The sequence below is a fragment of the Austrofundulus limnaeus genome, unplaced genomic scaffold (assembly GCF_001266775.1).
Source record: "Austrofundulus limnaeus strain Quisiro unplaced genomic scaffold, Austrofundulus_limnaeus-1.0 Scaffold19, whole genome shotgun sequence".
Taxonomy (NCBI): domain Eukaryota; kingdom Metazoa; phylum Chordata; class Actinopteri; order Cyprinodontiformes; family Rivulidae; genus Austrofundulus; species Austrofundulus limnaeus.
In genome coordinates, this window is record NW_013952421.1 from 2,409,665 (window position 1) to 2,435,825 (window position 26,161).

At 37.9% G+C, this 26,161-nt stretch overlaps 4 protein-coding genes across 8 annotated transcripts in view; 2 read left to right on the forward strand and 2 right to left on the reverse strand.

Moving 5' to 3' along the window:
* The first annotated feature begins 188 nt into the window (after window positions 1–188).
* Window positions 189–3,827, forward strand: tspan3a (tetraspanin 3a). The gene is made up of 7 exons (XM_014003570.1): window positions 189–379; window positions 1,017–1,208; window positions 1,405–1,479; window positions 1,861–1,962; window positions 2,057–2,209; window positions 2,301–2,384; window positions 3,072–3,827. Exons 1-7 carry the CDS (start codon window positions 296–298, stop codon window positions 3,162–3,164), a joined length of 783 nt encoding a protein of 260 aa, XP_013859024.1. The 5' UTR covers window positions 189–295; the 3' UTR covers window positions 3,165–3,827.
* Window positions 3,828–4,697: 870 nt separating this feature from the next.
* Window positions 4,698–16,724, reverse strand: pstpip1a (proline-serine-threonine phosphatase interacting protein 1a). Its single transcript, XM_014003571.1, has 15 exons — window positions 16,224–16,724; window positions 13,191–13,291; window positions 13,021–13,095; window positions 12,879–12,913; window positions 12,649–12,755; window positions 12,488–12,550; window positions 12,079–12,183; window positions 8,935–8,980; window positions 8,180–8,259; window positions 6,594–6,692; window positions 6,403–6,499; window positions 6,198–6,285; window positions 6,042–6,112; window positions 5,532–5,629; window positions 4,698–5,445 (listed from the first exon to the last, which is right to left on the reverse strand). The coding sequence occupies exons 1-15, from the start codon at window positions 16,251–16,253 to the stop codon at window positions 5,314–5,316; spliced, it is 1,227 nt and encodes a 408-aa protein (XP_013859025.1). The 5' UTR covers window positions 16,254–16,724; the 3' UTR covers window positions 4,698–5,313.
* A 106-nt stretch (window positions 16,725–16,830) lies between these two features.
* Window positions 16,831–19,676, reverse strand: rcn2 (reticulocalbin 2). The gene is made up of 8 exons (XM_014003572.1): window positions 19,607–19,676; window positions 19,074–19,214; window positions 18,866–18,968; window positions 18,587–18,783; window positions 18,389–18,502; window positions 18,174–18,267; window positions 17,942–18,081; window positions 16,831–17,052 (listed from the first exon to the last, which is right to left on the reverse strand). The coding sequence occupies exons 2-8, from the start codon at window positions 19,212–19,214 to the stop codon at window positions 16,909–16,911; spliced, it is 933 nt and encodes a 310-aa protein (XP_013859026.1). The 5' UTR covers window positions 19,607–19,676; the 3' UTR covers window positions 16,831–16,908.
* A 683-nt stretch (window positions 19,677–20,359) lies between these two features.
* Window positions 20,360–26,161, forward strand: part of scaper (S-phase cyclin A-associated protein in the ER) — a 65,031-nt gene continuing 59,229 nt past the window's right edge. For 2 of the 5 annotated variants that reach the window (XM_014003574.1, XM_014003576.1), the window contains exon 1: window positions 20,360–20,624. In XM_014003574.1, coding sequence (XP_013859028.1) covers window positions 20,454–20,624 — 171 coding nt within the window. In that variant the 5' untranslated portion in view covers window positions 20,360–20,453. Of the gene's footprint in view, window positions 20,625–24,102; window positions 24,510–24,970; window positions 25,049–26,161 lie in introns of those variants that run through there. The other 3 variants (XM_014003575.1, XM_014003578.1, XM_014003577.1) reach the window with 3 other exon arrangements.

Genomic DNA, 26,161 nt, shown 5'->3' on the forward strand with positions numbered 1-26,161 from the left:
TTTTTTTTTTTTTTTTTTTTTTTTTTTACATTTAATTATTCCCCATAAATATTATTTCCTACACTCTCAGAGGAAAAGTTGTTGATTGCAGGGAATTAACTTAGTTTATACTACGTTTTTCCCTTTATAAAATTTAGTATTTATTTCCGGGCTCGCTGCTGTACTTCCGGTCGTGTTGGCGGCGCTGTGTCGCCTCTCACACACAGACCTGTGGGGGATATGCAGTAACGCTAGCGGCAGCTGAGTTGGCAGCATCGGCATGTTTGAGTAGAAACGATCAATACATTTGTCTTACATGAGCAGTTCGGTGTTAATGATGGGGCAGTGCGGCGTGACGTCCTCGAAGACCGTCCTGGTCTTTCTGAACCTGATATTCTGGGTAAGTTTTATTATGGGGAGCAGTCAGTTTTTAAACATGCGTCACTCACGAACTGTTCGCCGTCAGCTGCTAAACTACTAGCTCCAGCACGTCGACGTTTGTTATCAGTGCAGATTCGTAGCAGGATAGAGTTCAGTTATGAGATGTGGCTSATTTTGCTGTGTAATTCTCCTCTCATGGCTTCTTGCTGTAGTAGACATGTTGTAAAACGACCCTGAACTTTCACATTTCGCTTCTCTTCTTGTAAAGCAGACCAGAGATGATGCAGCAAAACATGTTGGTCAGCTGAGCCTGGTTAGTTAAAAAAAAAAAAAAAAAAAGTTGAAGCATGTAAAGTACATTTATGCTCTGTGTTATAATGCAGTAGCATCTTTAAACGCGTTAAATAAAAGCTTTAAATATGTCAGGTGTTTACAGACCTACAGGAAGATGATGTTATGGTGCCTCGTTCATGAATGAGTAGATTTATTGGTTTATTTTTTCTGAACAACTAATAAGTCTCCACTTACTGAGGTGTGACTTATGTGTGTCATTTGTATTTTGTTCATTACGTAACTGAACACTGACATTTACATAAAAACAAATAAAGAGGTAAACTGTTGTTGACCTTTTTTTATTTACTTTTTGTAACCGACAGGCAGCTGCTGGCATCCTTTGTTATGTTGGGGCCTATGTCTTCATTACTTATGATGATTATGACCATTTCTTCGAAGACGTGTACACTCTCATCCCAGCTGTGATCATCATAGCAGCCGGAGCTCTCCTGTTCATCATCGGGCTCATTGGATGCTGTGCCACAGTGAGGGAGAGCTACTGTGGACTTACAACAGTCAGTCTATCATCTATTATCAACATAACCGTGCATCAGCTTGTCAAACCTTCGTTGTTAGATAATTGATTAGACCGTGTTTTTATTGAACACAAAAATGCAGTGAATGTGTGAATAATGGATTTAAAGGAGGTAACTTGAAGAGCTCAGAGTGTCTGATGTCCATTTATCTTGAATCTTGAATTTCGATCTGCAGTTTGTCGTCGTTCTCCTGCTGGTTTTCATGACAGAAGTGGCAGTGGTGGTTCTTGGGTATGTTTACAGAGCAAAGGTAAGAAAGCGATACGTAAGTCATATATTTAGTTTAACTTGTGACAGAAGTGCACACACAAACATTGCTATTTTCAGTGCTGTCGTGTCTGTTGACCATTGTAGAAAATTGTTGTGTTTTTATTTTTTATTTTTCTAAAAACTTCAGCCAGGCTGAAGATTTTTGTTGGTTCTGACTGTGTGCATGGAAATCCAGATTTTGGAATATGTCAAATGATATGTGACAACTATTATTATTTTTTTATTGTAGTTGAGAAAAACATCCAGTCTATGTGAATATTTATCCTGATGATCATCCTTTGATAACCTTGTCCTACCTGTCAGCACATTTGCTGTCATTATCCAAACAGATGACATGGCACTGTTTTTTCACCCTCATCAGGTTGAAGACGAAGTTAACAGTTCTATCATAAAAGTTTATGATGAGTACAACGGCACCAACAGCAATGCCCAGAGCCGTGCCATCGACTACGTGCAGAGACAGGTGAAAATTCTCATAACGCCCAAGTTGACCTTTTACCCGTGTACGTGAATCGTTTGGCACCAGTCTTTACATTTGATATTGCTTTTGCTTTCAGCTTCAGTGCTGTGGAATCCACAACTTTTCAGACTGGAGGCATACCCGCTGGTACGAAGAATCGAAAAACAACAGCGCTCCCATCAGYTGTTGCAAAGCTAACATGGCAGGCTGCACCGGGTCCCTCGCTCATCCTGAAGATCTCTATCAGGAAGTAAAAAAAATATAAATAAAAAAATGTTATTTTGTTTTTAAATAAAATGACTTTTCAAAGTTTAATATGTTCAAAAATAATTTGTGTGCAGGGTTGTGAAGCTCTGGTTGTGAAGAAATTAAAGGAGATCATGATGTCTGTCATCTGGACTGCCTTGACATTTGCTACCATCCAGGTATTTCACTCATTCACTACTGGAATTTTTATACTTATATTTCTATTTTTTTTTAAATACATGTTGGTAAATATTTAGTGGGGAGATCAAAAGAGGCCAAAAAGTGCCTAAAATATCATTTTGAAAGCTTTAGTTATTGTTGTTCATTTAACTACGTGCATTAAAACAGGATCTCCTATTTGCACAGAGGCACTAAAATTTAGCTGTTTTCATCACAGGAAGTGTTCAGTAGTTGTAGTTTTTTTCAGATTGAGGTTCATTACATATTTAACAATATTTAAACAGAGCTTAAAAGGACTTTACTACATTTAAAATGTTTTTTTAACTTCTACAAACCCAATAAACTGATTAATACAGTAAGTGGCAGCTGCACAAATTCGGTCAGAAGCCATTTACATCTTAAAAATTAGCTCCTGTATCCATTTAATTCTGAAGCAAAGTCTGAGTAGATATTCTTTTTTCAATGGAAAAAAATAGTTTTTAAAAATTTTCAGAAATAGTAGTGAGGGTAAATAAAACTTGGGTTAGTTAAATTGATTGCAGTTTGTTAATTTAACCACTAGATGTCACTACATCCAACATAGTGAAGAAAGGGTTGAGCAAAGATCAAGACGCCTTGTACGTAGTTACTGAGGAGGTTCGACTGAAACGGAAACATAACCTCGCGTAATTTTTGTGTTCCCTCAGGTTCTGGGGATGCTTTGTGCCTGTGTGGTGCTGTGCCGCAGAAGCAGAGATCCTCCCTACGAGCTTCTCATTACAGGAGGCACTCCTGCATAAAAATGGCATGCACTTTTCTCCACACAACTTACTTTCAAAACTTGTGCAATTGGTGAGAGCATGAATAAACCTGTTACCATACACGCTAACAGTAAACATACTTGTATTTCCCCTTTTCAGTAAGCTTTACGCCAAGTTTATTGAAGGGCACTGATACAACTTTTTGCTCTGAGATTATAAAAACTTATTTTTATCAAACTCAGACTTTTGTTGAATGTGAACAGAGTCATTTTATTTTAGTAGCATCCAGACTGTTATATTTATTATTTTCAAATCTGTCAAGTACTTGAATGAAAGAGTGAGATTATTATCTTGTAATCAAACCCTAGTTCTCCTGTTCAGTAGTAGCTGAAACCTCACTTTTCACCTGCATAAGATGGGCAGCACCAAGTCAACTGCACAGCATGTTTTAGTCTGTAAATCATGTAACCTGGCTATATATTGTCCAATTCCTATTTTAAGAAGGAAATCTTGTGTTGATTTGAAGTGTTCTTTCATTTTTATCTGGGGAGATTTTGTTTTCAGTTCACAGCTGCTTGCTTTTGACCTTCAAAAGCTACTGATTTTAATTTTAGAAAAGCGTTGACATGTAGCAGATATAGGACTTGAGAATATAAATAGAATATAAGTGAAAGTTTGAAATAAAATACCTCTGTTTTATGGTTTGTTTGTTTTTTTCTTTTTATTACAAAAACTGTGTCTGAATGTTTCTACTGTCCTGAAACCAGATATAAGGAACCCATCTGTGCATGTGTGACTTGTAATTCACAGCAGAACCAAGTGGCCCTCGAGTCTAAGCCTCTGTGAGCGTTCGTGTTGCTTAAAATAAACTGTGGTTACAGAATAGCAACTGACCTAACAGATAACTGCTGAGTGACCAGGAACCAAAGAGACTGCTCGGCCGCAGGACCGCAGAACAAGTCTCAACGCACTTCATATCTTCAAAATAGCTTTTGCTAGAATAAACSAGCCATAAGAATGAAAAGAAATGCACCAGAAACCACTCTTCACAATACAGAAAAAAACATTTCATAAGCACTTACTCTTTTTAGCTTTCATTGTACGAGCAGCTACACACGTTTTGCTCATAAAACCACATTTATTTTCACAAAGCATCACATGGACAAAACAGTTTCAGTGTGTAAATAAACCTTTAGTGCCATAATCTTGCATGAGAAACACACACAAAAACATGTTAATAGTCTGATAAGCACTTGACATCAGCAATAGGGACAGAAACAATGAAAAATACAGCACCACAAGTTACTGATTGGATCTTAAAGCCAATACATACAGATTCATATATGTGATAAAACTTAGTTTGTTGGTAGAAACAATATTTTATTTATTTTATTTACCGTTATTTAACCAGTCAAGTCCCATTGAGATCTCAGATCTCTTTTTCAAGGGAGGCCTGGGCCTGAAAAGGCAACCTACTTGTACATGTTTTTTTGGGGGGGAAACCGGAGTACCCCGAGAAAACCCACACAAGCACGAGGAGAACATGCAAACTCCACACAGCAAGACCCCAGGTCTGAACCGGGGATCGAACCCAGGGCCTTCTTGCTGTGAGGCGTTGGTGCTAACCACTGAGCCGTCGTGCTGCCAATATGTTGATTATCACCTGTTTAAGTATTGCACTGAGCGTAATGTGAATATGTTGTCTGTGTTTATTATGGCTGCCACCAGGGGCTGCAGTAATATCAGCCATTCGTTTTCTTTCCCTGCTTTTTTCCTTTACCGGTCRCAGGCACCATGTCACTGTGAGAGAGGCGGTTCCATGACGGGGACACCGAGATAAACAAATTATGCTCCCACCAAGGGTTAGGGTTATAAAGAACCGTTCAAAAGATTCGGATCGTTAGTGAACGTCACATCAATACCTAGGGTCTATTTAGGGTTACCAATTAATCTAACATGCATGTTTTTGGTCTGTGGGTGTACCTGGAGAAAACCCATGCGTGCGCACGGGGAGAACATGCAGACTCCACCCATGAATGTCCCCGGCCTGGAGCAGATCCGACGGCTCTAGCCACGGCTGTAGTAATGCACGTGACGAGTGTTCGGATAAACTGAAATTACATGACTTACAAAATATACATGTGGAAATGGTAGTTTCTCAGTCCTTCCGGTGGCTGACAGGCAAGACTTATTCTTGACTAAGAAAAGAACCGGGCACTAATCCAGAAAAGCCATTTCTATTCACCATCCACCAGCCATCGTCTCCTTTATCTAAAACTATCACAACATCACCAACACATAACGAGAGCTCATCTTGTCCCTAAACAAAGACACAGATGATGGCATTAAAAACATACAAACATTAAAGATCTTAAGATGTTTGTGAATCAGAACTGAAGGGCAGACCTGTGCGTTGTAGTCATATATAGCTTTATACTCCTCGTTGATCGACTGGGCCGTCTGAGATCCAGAAATGGCAGCATAAACGCTGTCAGATGTTCCTGCTGGGAAGAAATAATCAGTTACTACAAACATTTGAAGGCTTTAATGTTGATGTGTCTGCCCTGCCTCCACTGTCTTTTCCTCAATAGCTTTATTTAGATTTTTTAAATACCATTTTAAGAAAAATAATTGCACACATCTGCTGACAGATTTATTTGGCCACGCAAACCTGCCCCAGCATAAACAACTCATTCCCGACGAGCTACCATCACATTACGACAGTCTCCATAATCTCCAGAACTTCTGCCACAAATTTGCATATCAGCGTTTCCGCAGAACAGCCAGGTCTGGGTAATTTTACTGTCTGGTGTAAATGAGGACCATCTGAAGTGGCTGCCTTTGCTACCTGTTTTTAGTAGATTTTACGTGCCATCATTAAAAAACTGCAATGCAACTTGAATAATATCAATATACCAGAGGGCTGTAAATTTGTCTCATTGATGTTCAGTTTAGGGCCAAAGGTTCCAGTCAAAAGATGCGAAAACCTAAAAGACAAAAGTTCTCAGTAAAACACACACAGACACACAAAAAAGGTTAAAGTAAATAAATAAATTTAGTTAATCCTTCCACCTTTTCTTGACCCCTTCAACAAATCCTGCACTGCCATTCCTGTCTGTTGAAGCATTATTGTCGTAGTAATCCTCGTATTCGATTGGAGCTGTGAGAAAAAAAAAGTCAAATAAACAGTAGCTGCCTTCATAGTGATAATATTAACATCATGCCTCATCATAGAACATATTCAAATCCCAGCAGGGAAGTGGCAGGCGATGCCTACCTGGGGGGGTTGGGTTGGTCTTCCGCATCTCCACAAAATGGTTGTTGTCCGCGATGATGTCACAGCTTTCAAGTGTTTTTCTTATATTTTCATAATACTGAAAGAAAAGTTTGTTCGGAGGTAAAAACCACATATACATAATTCGCTGCCGTGACTTTCAAACCCATTTGCCAACAACCAGCGACACCCACCTCGTCGTCTGTCACGCACTGCATGGATAAATGGTTGCAGTGCACCCACAGAGCGTTCCTTAAAACACTGATCCTGTCTTCTTCTTGCTGCTGAAACATCTGCAGAACAACAGTTACAGACAGTGAAAAGAAAGGCCTGCTACATTTTATACCAGAGTTTCAAACTGAGACCTGTTTTCGCTGAGAAAATATGGGGTTAAATGTGGTGAAATGCTAGATCTTATGCAATCCTGCAATCCTGTGTGGTCTTGCAAGTTTTGCAATTTTTAGGCAAAGATGTTATGCAGTGTGTAGTCTACATAGAAGTTGCTGTAGTGGCTGTGTTATACTGTAGTTATAGTTTTCTACGATCAGGCGGCGGCCATCTTGAATTGAGTCCAAAATCAGTTGAAGACATCAACGTAATGAGAATGTTAAGTGTCATTAAAGTCTGTTGAGTGGTTCATGAGATATTTTGCTAACAAACAAACAAAGATACAAAGATAGGGATCAGTCTTAGCGACTGAAACACCAAAATTTAACTTGATATTCTTAAAACGGAAAAAATTTTAGCAATTTATTTATTTATTTTTGCTAACATTGCTTAGCTGTGGCGGCCATTTTCAATTAAGTTGACTCCAAATGTTAATCAGCTGTAGACGTACATCCAAAGAGACATTGTGAATGTTTAAAATGCATTTAGCACAAACGGGCAGAAACTTGATTACCTTCTTGTTTTCGATAGCAGGCGATAAAAACGTATGTGTTGCAGATGTCAGCCTTTGCACAACACTAGTGCTCAACACAAACATTTAAAGTTATGTGATTGTATTGAGCATCACAAGAGTTTTTTTTTTTTCTTATTTGTGTGTGTGTAAATGTGAGACAGTTCTGGGTTCCTTTGAGACCTCCTGAATGAGTCGTTGATGCGCTCCTGGACTAACTTTGGTCTGCTGGCCACTCCTGGGAAGATTGATCGATGTTTCCTCCATTTAAAGTCAATAGATGTATCTAAATAATTTACTGATTCTATATATGATTCTAGAAGTAATCAGGTCTGACTTGAACTCAGCTTTAATGTGCAAATTTCCCCACTGTGGGATCAATAAAGTTTTATCTTATCTCTTAAAAACAACAAGAGTCAATTCATGGTTTGATAACAAGGTGGGGGACAGGGGTGGGGTAGCTTTTTCACAAAGGTTTGGTGCTTTTGTGTTTACGAGGGTTATCTTTGCCTGACAATAAAAACTGTTCGCTGATCTGAAGCATTTAGATGTGATAAAAAAATAAAGAACAATATTTTTCATTGTGTATTCATGGTAATGCCTCTCTCGTGTGTTTGTCCTGTTCTAAGGTATCCCTGACAGTTGACCTTATGTTGCTAAAGGTCTGCTATGTCTCTGGTGATGCGATCGCACTGAGGAAGAATCTGCTGCATGGAAGTATATCTGTTTTAATTATTTAATTACGAGTCTCTGTTTAGTCTGCTTAGGGGAAGTTTCATTTTGACCCGGCTGATAAACAGACAGTTTTTGCTGCTCCGTTTCTAACTTTGTACAATTTTTTTAAAAGAAGTACATCAAGAACAAACACTTCCTGCTTCATACCACACATGTTTCCATGTGCGTTGTTTCCCATTCCAGACGAATCTTGTCGAGTTGTTCGACGTTCGACCTGTACTGCTTCTCTAAACACAAAAAGACAAAAGGTTTGAAATATGGTATGAATTTTGAAGTATGTCAAAAAATAAAATAAAAATAATAAAAAAGTGGCTTTTGTATTCTGTGACTTAAATTATTTTTAGACTAACCAAAATAGAGAAGTTAATATGACCAATATTCTGAAAAAAATGAACAAAAAAAATATTTCGGGTAAACCACAGAAGCTTCCTTGAAGAAACACGTTTTCATACCAACTTAAAGAATTGCGCTTCTGTGGTGGCACGATTTACCAAGAATGCAGAAACACGTTGGAATAAATGCACAGAAAGTCTGTGTGTATGGTCGTCAAATGATTTAATTTGAGCAACAACAGAGCAGAAGTCAATCAGAGAAGCCTGTCAAGTTGTGGCTGGCTCGTCAGCGCAGAGCAGCCGATAATATAACATCCTGCGACATGCTTACAACCAATCACAGTTCGTCAACTGTGAACCATCTAACCAATGACAGGGCTGTGAGCCTGGAAACACCTTATCAAAATAAAAGAGGTCATGCATTGCTGGAGTCTTATATAAGTCTGGGCCGATAGAGTAAAACAGCCCAAAACTAGTTACCATGAGATATGATTACTGGACAGTGTCAAGGTAGAACAGATATACATAATTATTCCATAACAGCTTCTTTAATATGTTATTCATCCTTACCGGCTTCAACTGCAGCTTCTCTGCACTGTTTAGTTTTGTTGTTCATCTGAAAAAAAGAAAGAAAATACACCTGAGAAAATGAAACAATACTGAGGTGTTTTTTTTATTTATTTAAAGCAAACTTTGGCATAAATCTTGAACAGCCAATATATTTCACAGCAAAATCAGTATTACAAACCTAAAGCGTTTTATTTTGGTTGGGTGGAAGTGAAACTTCAAAAGTTGGTGTTGCTGCGAAAGTCATCCTGGCTCAGTGATATAAAGAATGCGTAAAGTATCAGTTCACATTTACGAACACTTAATATCTCACCTGTCATAGATGGCTCTTTGAACAGTTTTAGTTTGGAGAAAAATAACTGAATTCTGACTTTACTGTCGAGCTAACGGTTAGTTCGAGCGTAGCCAAAACCAAACTGGATAGACATCATWAAACAATTCAAATTGTAAACACTTTTTTAAATAAACATCATTGCTCTTAGCTTGCATTAATGTTTTTTTCCAAGCATAGAAATGAGCAGCATCAGTTAGCTGTAGCACTTTCAGAGGYAGTCTGAGGCACTTACCAGTAATTATTGTAACATTTCCACCAAAATGACCACAAAAWGCAAAACGTAAACTTTAATTTGCGTGAACCACTATGAATTTTTGGAAACAACAGTTGTTTTAGGATGGCAGMAAACGKAGTCAATTCAAAATATCTTCAACAGGTAAGACATTAATTGTTCATAACCTTTCCACAGAACCTGACCTATCTTTATAATGCAATCKATTTTTCTCCAGAGCTGAGTGTTGCTCTGCTTGGCCTTGTAATAAATGCATCTTTTATAGATGAAATAGTATGATGGTCATAACTTTTAGAATGAAATAAAAAATAAGCCAGGAATTCAGTAGTTAAATGCATGTGTTCTTTTCTATTGGTAAAAACACCTGTTTCACATTTCCATTGCCTGAAGCATGTCATGAATGAAGGGTTATTACATAGACAAATTTTAAACAGATTTATTTCCTGAATAGCTCTGCATCTAAAACACATAATCTACCACACACAAATGTCCTTACTTTTTGTGATAAGTTTGGTTTAATAAGAAAATGTAACGTTGGTGTCGGGTTGTTGGTAAATAAATTCTGACTCATTTCACTTTGTGTGTACCGAAAAGTGTAAGGTTTGATTTGATTTTACTTGAATTTAAAAAGTAGTATTCCCAACTGACTCAATAAAACAGTCAAAACACATGTGATGATGTTTCTTGCAGTGTTGTGAAGTACCACAAAGTGATACTTGAGTAAAAGTACAAGTCGCTTACCAAAACATTACTTTAGTAAAAGTTAAAGTCTCCTTTAGGAATATTACTTGAGTAAAAGTTTTAAAGTATCTGATATTTTTTGTTCTTAAGTACTAAAAGTAAAAGTATTGGTTTAAAATGAGCGGTTAGATTTTGCGTAATAACATGACCTCCCCCCAAAAATAAAGAAAATTAATTTATGCTAAATTTAGGATGCACTAGTCTAGCTGTTTCACTTTATATTCATATATCAAAGCTGCCCAAACSTTTTCCCCAGAATGAAAATCTATCTGAGGGCTGCAGCCAAATGCAATAATATAATTCATGAAATACAAATACTTCTTAAGTACACTMCTTTTATTTTAATGATTATGTCCTGCTGGAGTGTGACATGATTTGTTTGTGTACAAACTAATACGGTATCAGAATTTTATATATTTATACTTCTCATTCAAACACAATAAAATTCACTCTATCTAGGAGGCACAATTTATATGGATGGTATTTTTTTTACAATAAGCAGCTGGAATGAAAACAAGCAAAAATGAAATAAAAGTAACGACTTTCTACTTCTTGCCTTTTTTAAAACTGTAAGGAGTAGAAAGTACAGATAATTGTGTGAAAACGTAAGAAGTAGAAATAAAATGTAGGYGGAAAAATAATTACTCAAGTAAAGTAGATGTCCAAAAAAACCTACTTAAGTACAGTAAAGAAGTATTTGTACTTAGTTACTTTACAACTCTGTTTTCTTGTTGCTGCTTGACTCAGAATATCAGGAGGTTTTTTTTTTTTGGTGTGAAGTAATATTTGACTTAAACTATTTTTAAGCTTTCAGTTTCATGAATGATGAACTCTACACTTGCTAGGTTTTTGAAAGAAAAAGAAACAAAAACCATGGGGCACCAAGTGTAAAATGAAATGTTAAAAAATTTCACTAACTTATTTTTCATTGTTTAGCTCACTTTTGAGTGTTAAAAGTTTTCTAATATTTTATTGTTATTTAGCTCTCTGTTCTTACATTTAGCTTTTTTTTTTACTAAATGTTTAATTTAAATGTTAAAAAATATATTTAAATATTAAATCCTAAATMCAAATGTTGAAATCTAAATGTAAATTAAGTGAAGCTTTAGCTGCATTGGTGCATGAGTCAAGCACTAACAGCAAAGGTTGCATTCCATTACAGAATACCTAAATGTGAACTTCAACATTTAAGGTTTAACTTTTACATTTAGACTTCAGCATTTAGATTTAGGATCCATCCATCCATTATCTATACCCGCTTCTTCCTTTCGGGGTTGCAGGGGTCACTGGTGCCCATATCCAGCAGTCACAGTGTGAGGGGCGGGGTACACCCTGGACAGGTTGAAAGTCCATCACAGGACCACACAGAGACAAACGAGACAAACAACCATTCACTCTCTTACTAAAACCTAGGGTCAATTTAGAGTTATCAATTAACCTAACAGTCATGTTTTTGGTCTGTGGGAGGAAGCCGGAGTATCTGGAGAGAACCCACGCATGCACAGAGAGAACATGCAAACTCTACCCAGAAAGGTCCCCGGGCCGGGATTTGATCTGGCGACCTTGCTGAGCGGCATCAGCTCTACCAACTGAGCCACCGTGCCACAGATTTAGGATTTTATATTTAAATACATTTTTTAACATTTAAATTTAAGATTTTATGAAAAAAATAGCTACATGTAAGAACAGTGAGCTAAATAATAAAGTTTTAACACTCAAAAAGTGAGTTAAAAAATGAAAAATATGCTAGTGAATTATTTTTAACATTTCATTTTACACTTGGTGCTCCATAAAAAAAAACTCCATTAAGCTGTTTAACAATGAGTCACAGCACATTTACCTTCTCGATCTGTTTGGGAGTGGACGTGGGAGCATTGCTCATCCTTTCAGCCGTTTGCTCTGCCTCATCCGCCTCCTTGCAGCGTTGCTCATACGACTTTTTAGACTGCAGGAGTAGGAAACAGAAACCATGTGAAACTTTGACACCTCATTCTTCAAGAGTTCATGCAGATCTCATAGCAAGAAAAAAAAAAGCTATAAAAACAAGGGTGGAGAGATTCAGTTCTGACCAAGATGTGTACCAGGGAAAATAGAAACCACACAAATCCTTCCTCTCAGCAGCACAAAAAGAAAAAAAGAACCATCTTCAGTTGTTTGGTTTCACTTTTAAGCCACTGTTTTAAAAAATGCCACTCTAAAGTGGTTAACATGGAAAGAGCTTGAGATCAATTAAAATGAGCTACCCTGACCTCAACTGTTTTCTTGTGAAGCAAGACTTTTGTCTTCTGCGCCTTCTCCATGATGGCTTCAAACTAGGTGGCAAAAACGTTTGTTAAAAAAGAGGAAACCATTTTGCATAGCTTTGTCATGTGTTTATTACTCAAACAATAGCAAAATAAAAGAAAGGTACCTTTTTTCTCTGTTCTTTCTGTCTCTCTCTGAACTCCTCCATTCTCCTCACTTCCTCCCTCAGGAGCCCAGACAACTGAATGTGCGAATTCCCTACATTTTCAATTTCTGGAAAAATAAACAGCAATAAAAAAAAAAAAGAAATGAGGCTTAATGCACAAAACTAGTTCAGTCATAAAAAGAAAAAAAAGAAGAACATGCAAAACAATGTGGTTAATAAGTCATGCTTACGTGTTTTCATTTCATCAAACGATGCTTTCAGTGTGCTGAAAGAGGAAAATTAAATTWAATTTATTTTAAAAAGTTTATATCCTGCCATCTATGGTTCACATAAAGCATGACTAAGATTTTAGGCACAAATAAACCCACGTACCAAATCTCCACCAAACCCCCAGCTTTTCGAGCAATTGAAACCAGTTCCTTCCCATATTTCTCCTCTGCTGATGCCCTACAAAAAACAATCAACAGAAAAATACAGAACTAGTTTACTTCAGCTCAGTTTACAAATTCAGGTGCAACTGGCCGTAAGTTAAATCAACCCACCTCATTTTCAACAGCTCCTCCATGTCTTTACAGGTCCGCCGACCCTCGTTGAGTCTCTGAATAATCGTTTCGTAACCCTCACTGCTGATGAAGTCTTTTCCCTGAAGAAGAATGTGCCAGACACTTTTCTTTACAACACAAATACACTCTACACTGATATTCAAAAGTCAGAAAAACCTTTAATACAGTGGTTTGTATTCATACCCCTTGAACTTTTCCATATTTTGTCACATTACAACCACAAACATAAATATATTTCACTGGAATTTAATGTGAAAGACCAACACAAAGTGGTATACAATTGTGAAGTGGAAGCAAAATTTTACATGAATCAAAACATTTTTTACAAATAAAAAACTGAAAAGTGCGACGTGCAAAAGTATTCAGCCCCCTTTTCCCTGAGTGCAACCAATTGCATTCAGAAGTTGCCTGATGACTGCTAATGACTCAAAAGGGTCCACCTGTGTGTAATCTAATCTCAGTACAAATACAGCTGCTCCGTGACGGCCTCAGATGTTGGTTAAGAGAATATTGGGGAGCAAACAGCATCATGAAGTCCAAAGAACACACCAGACAGGTTAGGAATATGGTTTTGGAGAAGTTTAAAGCAGGCTTAGGTTATAAAAAGATTTCCCAAGCTTTGAACATCTCACGGAGCACTGTTCAATCCATCATCCGGAAATGGAAAGAGTATGGCACCACAGTAAAYCTGCCAAGACAAGGCCGTCCACCTAAACTTACAGGCCGAACAAGGAGATCACTGATCAGAGAGGCAGCCAAGAGGCCCATGGTGACTCTGGATGAAATGCAGAGAGCCACAGCTCAGGTGGGGGAAACTGTCCACAGGACAACAATTAGTCGTGCACTACACAAATGTGGTCTTTATGGAAGAGTGGCAAGGAGAAAGCCATTGTTAAAAGAAAACCGTAAGAAGTCCCGTTTGCAGTTTGCCAGAAGCCATGTTGAGGACACAGCAAACATGTGGAAGAAGGTGCTTTGGTCAGACGAGACCAAAATTGAACTTTTTGGCCACAATGCAAAACGCTATGTGTGGCGGAGAAAGAACACTGCACATCAYTCTGAAAACACCATCCCCACTGTCAAATATGGTGGTGGCAGCATCATGCTCTGGGGGTGCTTCTCTTCAGCAGGGACCGGGAAGTTGGTCAAAGTTGATGGGAAGATGGATGGAGCCAAATACAGGGCAATCTTGGAAGAAAACCTGTTGGAGTCAGCAAAAGATTTGAGACTGGGGCGGAGGTTCACCTTCCAGCAGGACAACGACCCTAAACATAAAGCCAAAGCTACAATGGAGTGGTTTAAAAAAAAGAATATTCATGTGTTAGAATGGCCCAGTCAAAGTCCAGACCTAAACCCAATTGAGAATTTGTGGCAAGATCTCAAAACTGCTGTTCACAAACGCTCTCCATCCAATCTGACTGAGCTTGAGCTGTTTTGCAAGGAGGAATGGGCAAGAAYTGCAGTCACTAGATGTGCAAAGCTGGCGGAGACATACCCTAAAAGACTTGCAGCTGTAATTGCAGCAAAAGGTGGCTCCACAAAGTATTGACTCAGGGGGGCTGAATAATTTTGCACATCGCACTTTTCAGTTTTTTATTTGTAAAAAATGTTTTGATTCATGTAAWATTTTGCTTCCACTTCACAATTGTATACCACTTTGTGTTGGTCTTTCACATTAAATTCCAGTGAAATATATTTATGTTTGTGGTTGTAATGTGACAAAATATGGAAAAGTTCAAGGGGTATGAATACTTTTGCAAACCACTGTAATGTAGTTAAAACAAAGACATCAAACAGCATTGTTTTTTCCACACTTGGGTAATGTATTAAGGTTTAAACCGTTAAAAGTGGCATGCTGAATGGAAACTATGTGGAAAAAGTGTTAAAGTCAGGGGCGGAAGGTTATCCGGTGTCGTCTGATTTTGAGGTGATGCAACAAAACTTAATGCTACAAACTGAGCTTCAGGAGTTTTATGCTGTTTTCTTATAAAAAGTGGTTTGAAAAAATGCTGCGTTGTGGGAATTCGGTATCACCTTCCAAATTGCCTAAGGCTTTTTTTTTTTTTACTTTACAGTCATCATTACTAAATGAGAACACAGTGACTGCCCAGCTCACTGAGACGTGTTCTTCTTTCTTAAATTAACTGACAGAACTCTTAGAAATAACACTTATGGCCCACCACTTTGCATGTCAAAGTTTTGAACAAAAGTCTCTCTTTTTTTTTAGTTCTCAGTGTTGGGGGATGACTCTTCGCTACGACCATATCAAGTTTTAGCCCAATATCTGGAAATCTGTAAAAGCAGAGGCCAAGTTTTTCAGTCACAACAGTGCAACTTGTGATGACTTTATGGAAGTTTAAAAAAAAACTAGAGTAACTAACACATTATGTGTTTAGCCAGGAAAGGTCAGGGCCACTGGCCTCCATTGGCCCCTCTTTGGTGATGCCACTGGTTAAAAGACTGAGACAAGTAACTTGGTGTGGAAAAAAACATACTGAACAAATGAAATAATATAAATAAAGATGTGGTTGTGTTCAACCTTAGCTAAGATATGATGTCAAAGTGTGTCAGGAAATCATCAAGTGCAGTAAAGTGCAGAGAGTGGACAAAGTTACAGGAAATGACAAATTCACAGGAATATAACAGAGACTTGGTTAACATCTATATGCAGTTAAGACTTGACACATGTRAAGTGTGAATTTCCAAATTGTTTTATAGACAAGCTGGCACTGATGAACTTAAAAAAGTTGTTTGTGAATGGATTAAAAATTATTACAATAAAAAAATTAATGACTTTTAAAAAGAGAAACAATTGAACTAAGAGAAATTAAAGTCTAAAGTCAAACGTAACTTAGTTCATCAAAAACAACCAGAACAAAACGATAAACCATGAAATAATTTTTAAAAACTCAGTGACAATAATAATCCAATAAGACCTTCACAKTTCAGCCACTGTTGCATTCGGTTCTGAACAAAACATTCAAAAAAGAGTTAGTAGCATTACTAACTTACCCAAAATGCATCCTTAAACTGTAAAGCCATTGTGATAACGCTTCAAAACGATCCCTGTTGGAGAAATCAACTTCTCTGTCACTGCTACAGCCACAGTGGTGCAGCAGACCTGGCCTCGACACGAGCGTAACGCATCAGGGCACATTCAGGAAACAAACCTTCATGCAGCAACTCTCGCTCGCTTAGTCACTTCATTTCAATAAGGAAGAGCTGAAACATGTCAGCAGCTGACACAATCTACTTCTCACGTGAAATGACAGCCAGCAAGAGATCATCAGTAACAGTTTAACCACTTGCTTAAATGTAATAAGAACCTCAAATTCTTTTTAATGGACTGGCAAATTAATCTGTAACAAAGTGTGTTTTGTGCATTTTTGCTTAAATGCCCTTCAACAGTATACACACACAAGGATGGCGCACGAACAGGAATTTCCTACTAAATTTTGCAATCCAACAGAAAACACTGCAATTTGTACTAATTTGGAAATGTTCTGAAGRCAGTTTGGCTTTAAAGGGACTCATTTTCATCGGCTTTTGTTGATGACTTACAAATACTGGAATGTGTACAAGTTGATGTAAATTACAAATTCTAAAGCAGCACAAAAAATAGACATTACTTTTGTTTATTTATTTGTTTTTTTTTTAGAAAAAAGAAACTATTCTACAAGAAACAAGAAACATTTGGCTATAATTCATCGTGTGACACATGAAGCTCTCTGCCATAGTCCGTCACTTCACTGTTCATGAAGGTTTCTTGGTTTTTTAAAACTTCGGCCAGTGAAATCTGTCCATCACCGTCGTAGTCCATTTCCTTGATGAGGTGAAGAGCCTGTTAACGACAAATCAGAGAACAGTAATTAGTAAGTATGTTGAAGAGAAAACTATGGGTAATGCTTCCAAACAATTACAGTTTAAARTAACTAAATGACAACTTACAATAAATAACTAAAATAAAACTAAAAACTAGTGAACCTAACAGACAAAGCAGTTCTTCTGTGTTCATTCTCTGAACTAACTGCATCTATAAAAGCTATTTGGTGTCAGAGATGTAACAATGAACTGTATGGTTAGGTGCAATATCATTATGATGTGTAAGAATAACAAGCTACAAAAGTTTTTATGTTTATTGCATTTTCATATGCAAGAAATTAAAGATTTGGGTTTATTTAGGTGGAAGTAACAGGACTGTCTTAAAACGCCCAGAATAACGACGCTTACAATAATAAGACTTAAAAGAATGATCCAAAGCACACACATAAATTAATACTAAAAATGCTGGAATCAGAATAAATATTGTGATTTAAGTTGAAAGAGGGATTTAAGAGGACCTGAATAGGTCCATGTAGTGATGACATCTCAGAAATTCTGATAAACTGCAGCAGTTTTGAGAAAGGAACCGTCTACATGTTTTTCTTATTATTGCAGAAGTTTCATAAGCAGATAAGAGGAAGTGAATAATCGAGGTTTTTTTCCTAATAAAGTTAAAGAAATGACTATAYTGCTGGATTTACAAAATGATGACTAGTCTCTCTGAGTGATTACTTAATAAAGACATACGAGCTGTTCTGTTTAGTTATGTTTAATTGTTGTTAGACACGATCATGAGTAAACAGTGCATAAGTCTTGCAATTCTAACGGCCTGATTTCTGCTCCCTTTTTACTTTATTTATTGATCATGTCAACAAAGACTTCAAACAACAAAAAGAACTGAACCTTACTTCCTCTCTTGCTGAACCGTAGCTGTTAGGAGCGACCCACCGCAGCTGCTCGTCTCGATTCAGTCTGCCATCCTTGTCTTGGTCATACAGTTCTTTAAACCGAATTGTTTCTTCAATCTCCCACTGCGATGGAGCTTCCCCTGATTTACAAACAAACAAAAAGGATCAAATAATGAAAAAGGTGAAAATACTAATATTATTATTATTTTTTTTTAATAACCTGTGGTCTTACCTTCGCCACGCACATCACCAATAAACTCACTTAAAGAGATGAATCCATCTTTATTGGTATCATATTCATTCAGCACGTCTTCAATGGCAAAGTCCTGAGAGGGGAAAAAATAAAAGTAAATCAAATAACGTTGATACAAAGCACGTGCTTATAATAGATGGAGGACTGCATTATCCTATCAGGTTTTGCAGGAGTGGGACGTAAACTCATCTCACGGCCATATGATCCACTTCAGATGGGTGCGTGAAGGCAAGAAACTCTGTTATGTTGAGGCCAGGTGAGCCATCCATGTTTGCGTAATCAAAGCGATGCTTCTCCTTTAAGTAGAGCTATCCRAAATATGAGTCCCTGTTAAAGTTCTGCTAAATTACAGGAGGGTACAAGGTAATGTGCATGTATAAAAATTGGCCTACTTTTCTTAAAGACTCTTGCTCTGGGTCATCCAGAACTCTGTTGTCATCAAAACTAATGAGCTGGCCGTGAGCAACAGAATTATACTCCTCCCATGTTACCACACCATCTTTGTTAATGTCAAACTCTGGGAACCGCTCCTTCGCATCTTCCAGAGCATACTTTCTGTAGACATGCTGAATCCAAAGAGTGATGTCCTCTGTGGATAAAAAAAAAAACACAGAACACTCTAAGATCATTTCCCCATTTTTTATGTGTTTCTTGCCTTAACCTGAAGTTACCTGCGCTTAGAAGACCGTCACCATTCCTATCAATCTTTTTAACAATTTCGATCATCTTCTTCTGCTGCTCTGCTGGACTGAGTTTCTTTATTGTATCAGTGTTCTAGAATAGCAAACAACAAGAAGGCTGAAAGGGGATCTGAAGATTGATACCAAGTCAATGAAGGACTGAAGAATCCAATAAATCCAATAAGAAACATGGCATAACCTCTTCGCCGAGCAGCACAGCCATGTCATGGTCAGGGTTGTGTTGCTGACCGATGTAATGATCTTCATGGAGATGTTTCTGAGAACTTTGCCCAACTCCAAACTGAACTATCAGCAGGACCAAGACCAAAATGAGCATCATCTGTTGAAAACGGATGAAAGGGTTTAGGAGAGTGAATTGAAAACCATACAGGGTGCACATATAAACTGTGAAGCTCAGTGCAACTGTGCTATCTGCTGGCCAACTACAGGAAGTTGCAAACAGTTTTACTCTAAACTGCTACGTTTAAAATATAAAACAACAGACACAAAAGGTTTTAAAAGGTAGTATACTCTTCAACTATTCTAGTTACAAACTAGCTAGAACCTGGTTTAGCTTTGAGCACAGAAAAGTATCATCAGCCCAAGGCAAGCCAAACTAAACAGGGTGAGATCAAATCGACTAAATAAATAAATAAATAAATAAATAAATAAATAAATAAATAAATAAATAAATAATGTTTCCACTACAATAAAATTTGCTAACAACCTTACCGCGAGGCATTAAAGCACTGCTGTGAAAAGTAAGGGCAATGGTGGCTCAAAGTTGTTTACTCCAGTCAAAGGAAGTACTTTCAGAATTGACCTTCAAAATAAAAGTTCGTTACAAATGGGACTGTGAAAACAAGAAGGCAACCGGTAAAAAGTAAAAAAAATAAAAAAATAAAATAATAAAATAAAAATAAAAATACTACACCGTCGGGAGTTTATCAGACAAACCCAAATGATGAATATAAATGCAATGATTTTAGTCATGTTTTATGTATAAACACCAAATTTACAGATGATAGAGCTTTTGTATTTTTTATATTTAAATAGTTTGTCAGTAGCAATACATTTGTTTTGTTTTGCTTTAGCTCAAACAAAGACGAGTCAATGACTCTTCCTACTTCAAATTAAATTGAATTAGATCCCCATTAGATCAAATTTATGAGCTGAATTACTATGAAAGGGGTTTGTGTCGCTTCAGTGCTTTTACTTTGAAGGTACACTAAATTTTCATGACTAACTTGACAGACGTTGAGAACTCAACCAAACTTCCCTAACTGTCCCGCCTTGTCTTTTAGTGGTTGCCATGGTAGACCAACCTGTACCACCCTTTGACCTGAATTATACAGTACATGATTGGATAGCGTGTACTCTTTTGCCAAGCTTCCCTCACTTCATTGGCTGATCTCCACGACAGTCAAATACTTAAATCTAACGAACTTCCGGCTTTGGTAGGTTGTACTCAGTGTCATGTATTTGTGTGACATGTATTTTTTTCCATCACTGCTGACTAGAACGTTGTCCGCAGACCTTTTATTCCTCACCTGCTGAGTGGTGAACTCAAGGCGAGTCGATGTCCAAAGACAATCGCCATGACGGACGGCGGCGCGGCGCTGGACAGCATCGTCTCGGCCCCAGAGTTAGCCAAGGTGGAGGAGACGGGAGGGAAAGGTCTGGTAGCAACAGCTCCGGTTCTTCTCACGGAGGAGGTAAAGGCAAGAGCGCATCCTCAGCGTCTTTGAAGGTATGTAAAATAATATGTTAGCTAACGGCGTAGCTAACGCCGTTATTCAATGTAGCCGTTCTGAATCAAGTTAGCTTAACGTTATTTTATGGTGCTGATTACAGCCACTCATGAGTTCACTGACATTTTGATGATTTGTTAGGCTAAGTAATCTTCATTTTTTGAGCATTAATTTGTCATAATCATCATTAAAATGACAATGTAACAATAAATAAAAGAACTCAAATTAAAATAGGAGTCAGGTCTGAATCCAAAATTAATGTGCTGTGATTGTTTGCTTTATTTTTATTTTTGCAGATTTCTAATTATTGTATTCAGTAAAGTTATGACAAGTCTGCCTTTTTAAACGTTGACTAGCAAATAAAATGCAAAAGATAAGAAATCCAACTTCAACTAGAACAAATTTCAGCATGATTTTTCAAGACAGATACTGAAACATAATTCATTTCAAAACAATATAGAAACAGATTAATTTGTTGTAAAAATATAAAAAAATAAAACGGGTATACTGACATATTCGTAAAATTTTATGTTTACCAAAACACATCACCCCCAATATTAAAAAAAGAACATTTTTGGTGCAAAGGAAGAAGCAAAACAAAATTGTAAAAAAAGAACTCCTCTTCAAAACAAAAACCATATTAGTAAATCATTACATTTGACAAAAGATGAAACAAACAGAAAAAAAAAAACCCAGCACGAAAAAAAAGTTGCTTGGTAAAAAAAAAAAGAGAAATATTTTTAGGAGAAAACAACAATAATAAAGATCACTGAACTTTTTAAAGTTTGTAGGTTTTAGAACACAATACACTTGTGATGAGTGTAAACACTAAAGTTGAACATTTATCACTTATCATAAACACTGTTTATCTCATATTTTAAATTACAATGTCCATCATTACTTTACATTAGCATTAGGGCTGCACAGTATCTCAAATTTATCTTTTCAATATTGGTGTGTGCAATACCAATGTAGCAAAGAACTATTATAAACCATTGGCTATTTGTAGTGCCATGCATTTATGTTCGGTTAGTGGGTTTMTTGCAGTTGATTCCATAATCACAATATTAATATCGCACATCAGAAGTCTATTTCTAATTTTTTGCAGCCCTATTATTTTGCAATGCATTCTGGGTTGATAAAGATATTGTTTGCGTATGCAAAACAATTACCTAATGTTAGATTTCTACAGGCCATCTGTAAAGATATTGATTCGTTGTTACACAGTGCTGATTTTGATTGTAGTTTTCAGTTACAGTAAAATCATCACAACTTTTCTGTAAAACAAAACAAACTAACATACCCCCTAAAGACTGGTATACAGGATGATTTGATTATTCAGTTTACATTCACACTCACTGTTAGTCTGAAAACACACACAAATGTTTTGTTGTAAAAAAGGCCTTCATAACGATGTCGCATCTTATGTGCTACTTTTGTTCCACAATTTAGTTTAACAGGTAGCTCTGCCTTCACATAAGCTTCTAGCAAAAGTAGCTCTGAGTAATGCAATGCAATGACATTGTCATCATAGTACTGCCACTCCTAGTATTATACAGCATTCACATGTACTTTACGAGAACCCTCCAGATTACTAGTCGCATCTTATTAACCACAACCAGCAACTAAATGTTTTTTTTAAATAAAGCTCATTGTTTATTTAACTTAAGCCATTCAAACATTTAAAACCTTAATCAAAGTTCAAATACAAAGTAAATGTAAACCGCTGACACGTCCCATTTGAACTCTTTGAACTAAAGTTAAAATGAATCCTTGCTGGGAACGGGATGCTGTTCCATAGGCTGTAGAAATCTTTCCCTTACTACCACAACCTCTTTTGTCCGGCTGCTGACACAGTTTGGAGCTCTTCCAGTTGCATTCAAAGTCAGCTGCTGCACAAACGCAGCACTTTTTTCCCCATGTTTGCCCTTTGACCTGTGATTTCCATCTCAATAAACATTTTTATAGTAATGCCTTCAGTGGTGTTTTTACAATCCTGCTTTCTAGTTATGTTCAAACTAACATCAAATTGATGTGATGTTTGTTTTGTTTTAGACTGTGATCTGTATTTTACTTAGTGCTAGGTGGTATGACCATGTGGTCTGAGTCCAGATTGACCCTGTTCCAGAGTGATGGGTGCATCGGGGTAAGAAAAGAGGCAGGTAAAGTGATGCATCCATCATGCATAGAGCCTACTGTACAAGCCTGGGGGGGCAGTGCTGTAATCTGAGGTTGCTGCAGTTGGTCAGGTCTAGGTTCAGCAACGGTATGTGCTCAAAGAATGAGTTCAGCTGACTACCTGAATATACTGAATGACCAGGTTGTTCCATCAATGGATTGTTTTCTTTCCTGACCATATTCCAAGATGAAATGCCAGGATCCAGGATTCGGGCTGGAATTGTCAAAGAGTGTTTCAGAGAGCATGAGACATCATTTTCACACATGGATTAGCTCCACAGAGTCCATTGAGAATCTTTGGGATGYGCTGGAGAAGGCTTTGTGATCACACTCTGTGGTCATACTCTGCCATCATCCATGCAAAAGCTTGGTGAAAAATTAATGCAACGCTGGATGGAAATAAATCTTGGAACATTGCAGAAGCTTATCGAAGCAATACCACAGGGAATGCAATGCAATYAAAGCTAAAGGTGGTCCAACAAAATATTAGTGTGTTTTGTCCATGCAGTGACTTGACTTTTTTCTTTTACTGTACCTCTGTCTGTGTCACGTTTTTCTCTCCTCTGTCTTGTCTTCCTTTYTTAGTTGTAGACATTAGTCGCACATTCTGGGCTTGCGTCACATTAGCAGTGAGGGGAGCCAGGTACAGTCGTGAATGAGGTGGATTGAGCAACGATCATTATCAGGCAAATTTACTTCATGCATGGAGTCTCTTTGCACTACAGAGGTGCATTCTGCATTCAGAGATGGTGAAAACATGAGTTTTTTTTTTCTGTTTTTTTTTGTCAGCTGTTGTAAGCGATGACAATGCCACCCACCGCCAGTTATTGAGAAGGCTGCTCATGACTCTGTGTGCTGCTAGCTCCTGCGTGCACGTTCAGCAGTGCCGCACGGAAAATCGTCCCCCAAGAAACAGTTTAATGGCGAGTGTGATGTAACGTTGCGAATGTTCGAAAAAGTCATATCATAATAAAAATAAAAAGTGACTTRATACAAACTGAATTACCCAACTATTTGGACATTTTCTTGTCTTGATGTGTGTTGTACCACCATATCCATCAGGTCTAGAGCATCACTCTGTGGTTAGTGCGTTATGTAAGTGCACCCTGTCTTTTTGTCGCCCTGAAGCTTCGCTCTCACCACTGGCAGCACAGTATGGGGTGGGGGGTGGGGGTGCAGAGGGGCAGTCCCGCTTGCCTGCACATGACTGTGCAGTATTGTGGCAGAAGGAGAGTGAGAGATGAGAAACCGAGGGAGCGGGGGGGCTCTGATGCAGATCTGTGAGAGAAGAGAAGAGAAGCGGAGCTGTAAATATCAGAAGCTGCACACACAGTGGCGAGCAGGAGACGGGCAGCCAGTCAGGCCTAAGAAGTGGCTGCGAACTCAGCAGAGTGCCGAGAGCTCAGGCAAGATTACAGAACCAGCTCTAGGACAGAGTAATCGGTGAGAGGGGAGCACTGATGGACTATTGAGAGCTTGTTCCTCTCAGTTGCTTTTGACAGAGGAGTTGGCACAGCTGGCCAAGTTGCTATAGCAGTGTGGATTTCACAGTGGGCGTCTATTTTGGTCCTGCTGTCAGACAACGATGTCACCTTGGACATGTGGCGGTGCCGGTTAGAGGGAAACAGGTTGCATGAAGTGGGCTGCTAAGTATGTCAGAAGTGGATAAAGACGAGGAACCTGCTTGCAGGCTGTACTTCTACTCTGTATGTATGATCGAATATTTCGATTCCATCCTTTTCCTTATGTGCTAGTGCGCTCTAACTGTCTTGATATTTATGTCTGGTTGTAGATCTTGCCGGGAGGGGAAGCTGACACTTGCCCCTTACTCAGCGCAGTCTTTGAAAAAAATAAAAAATAAAAATGAAACCAGCCCTGTAGTGTATGGGGATGGACTGCCTGGCTAAGTGGGATATGGGATATTAGGCTTTACTGTATTCCTGCATCACAGGAAACAGCTTGTTGGCAGCTTATTGAGTACTTATTAGGTGGATAATACTGTTGTAAGGCTTTGTTTTTTGCTGTACAGGTGTCTCAGCTGTGAGTAGGCCAGGTAATGTCAAACACTTTCATCTAATGGTTCAGTTCAGAAAATGCAGAATAAACAATCAGTCTTTAGATGCTATTTCAATGATCTTCTGTTTGATTTTCTTTTATCTCTTTGTAGTGTCCTTTTTTTTCTCCAGTTGCCAGAATAAAGCCCAGGCCACGCCACTTGACATGTAAAGAATTTTGCTCAGCAAAAGTAGGTCATCTGGGTATTTCCCTTAGGGACATTAAATAGTAAGAGACAAACACGCATGCTGTTTCTGCATGTGTAACTCCTAATGAGCTATTTTATTCTGTTAGTCTTGAATTAAAAAGGTTTTCTTTACAKAACATCATGCGTAGTTAGCCCATGGATCCTCACAGAAATGAAAAGGACTGAAAATACGTGTCATCGTTTTAAACACAAAGTGAAATTGAATAATAATTTTTGGCCTCGCCTGAACAGTGGTTGCACTGAGAGACGGCCAAGAAGAGAAATGGTTTGTTCCATGACTCATTTGCTTTTAAGGAAAGCACAGCCGCTTGACTTCCGTTTGTCTCCGGCAGCAAAACATTTTAGGGCTGAAAACGACATTTTTATTTAAAATGGGTAAGCTTGGTCTGGATTCTGTTTAGTCTGTATAAACAGTTGGTGTTTTATGTAATAAAATGTTGTTTTTTTGTGAGTTGGTGATGCAGGAATAAGTCATTTTGCTGTTTATGTTTAATGATAAAGAATGCAGCYTGAGTATTTAATTTGGCTCACAGTATCCACTGCACCAGGGATTAAAGTCAAGTTCACTGATGCATATGCAATGTGTAGGTCAACCATGATGTGCAGGCTGGGTGCAGAGTGGCTTTAAAGCTTCTGCCTCCAGCTGTTTCTTGTCACAGTCTGTGCCAGCAGACCTCTCCCGTACACACTGAACATGCAACATTGTTTTGGCTTCGGTTTTGTAAAGCAACCACACAGCGTGGATGGAGTGGATATGGTTACAGAGTTTCGCAGTTAGACAGGAGCTGGTTTCCAGCTAGTTCCAATCTCAAAATCCAAAATATTTCAGGTGTATACTTCTTGTGGCTCTTTTCACTGACATGCCAGAAATGGTGTCGGGGTTTCTCAGATTGTTTGCCGACCTAATCCTAAATGCAATATTCACATTTATTTGAAGACGTATGACTTTATAATAGCTATTGAAACAAATAATATTAGTTAAAATTATTAGGTTGCAGAATGTTTTATCCCTATTCCTATAAATTCCAAAAACAATCAGTCTGACTTCCTGTTTGATGCACATAAGAATGAAATAAAGTGCTTTTACATTTTGTG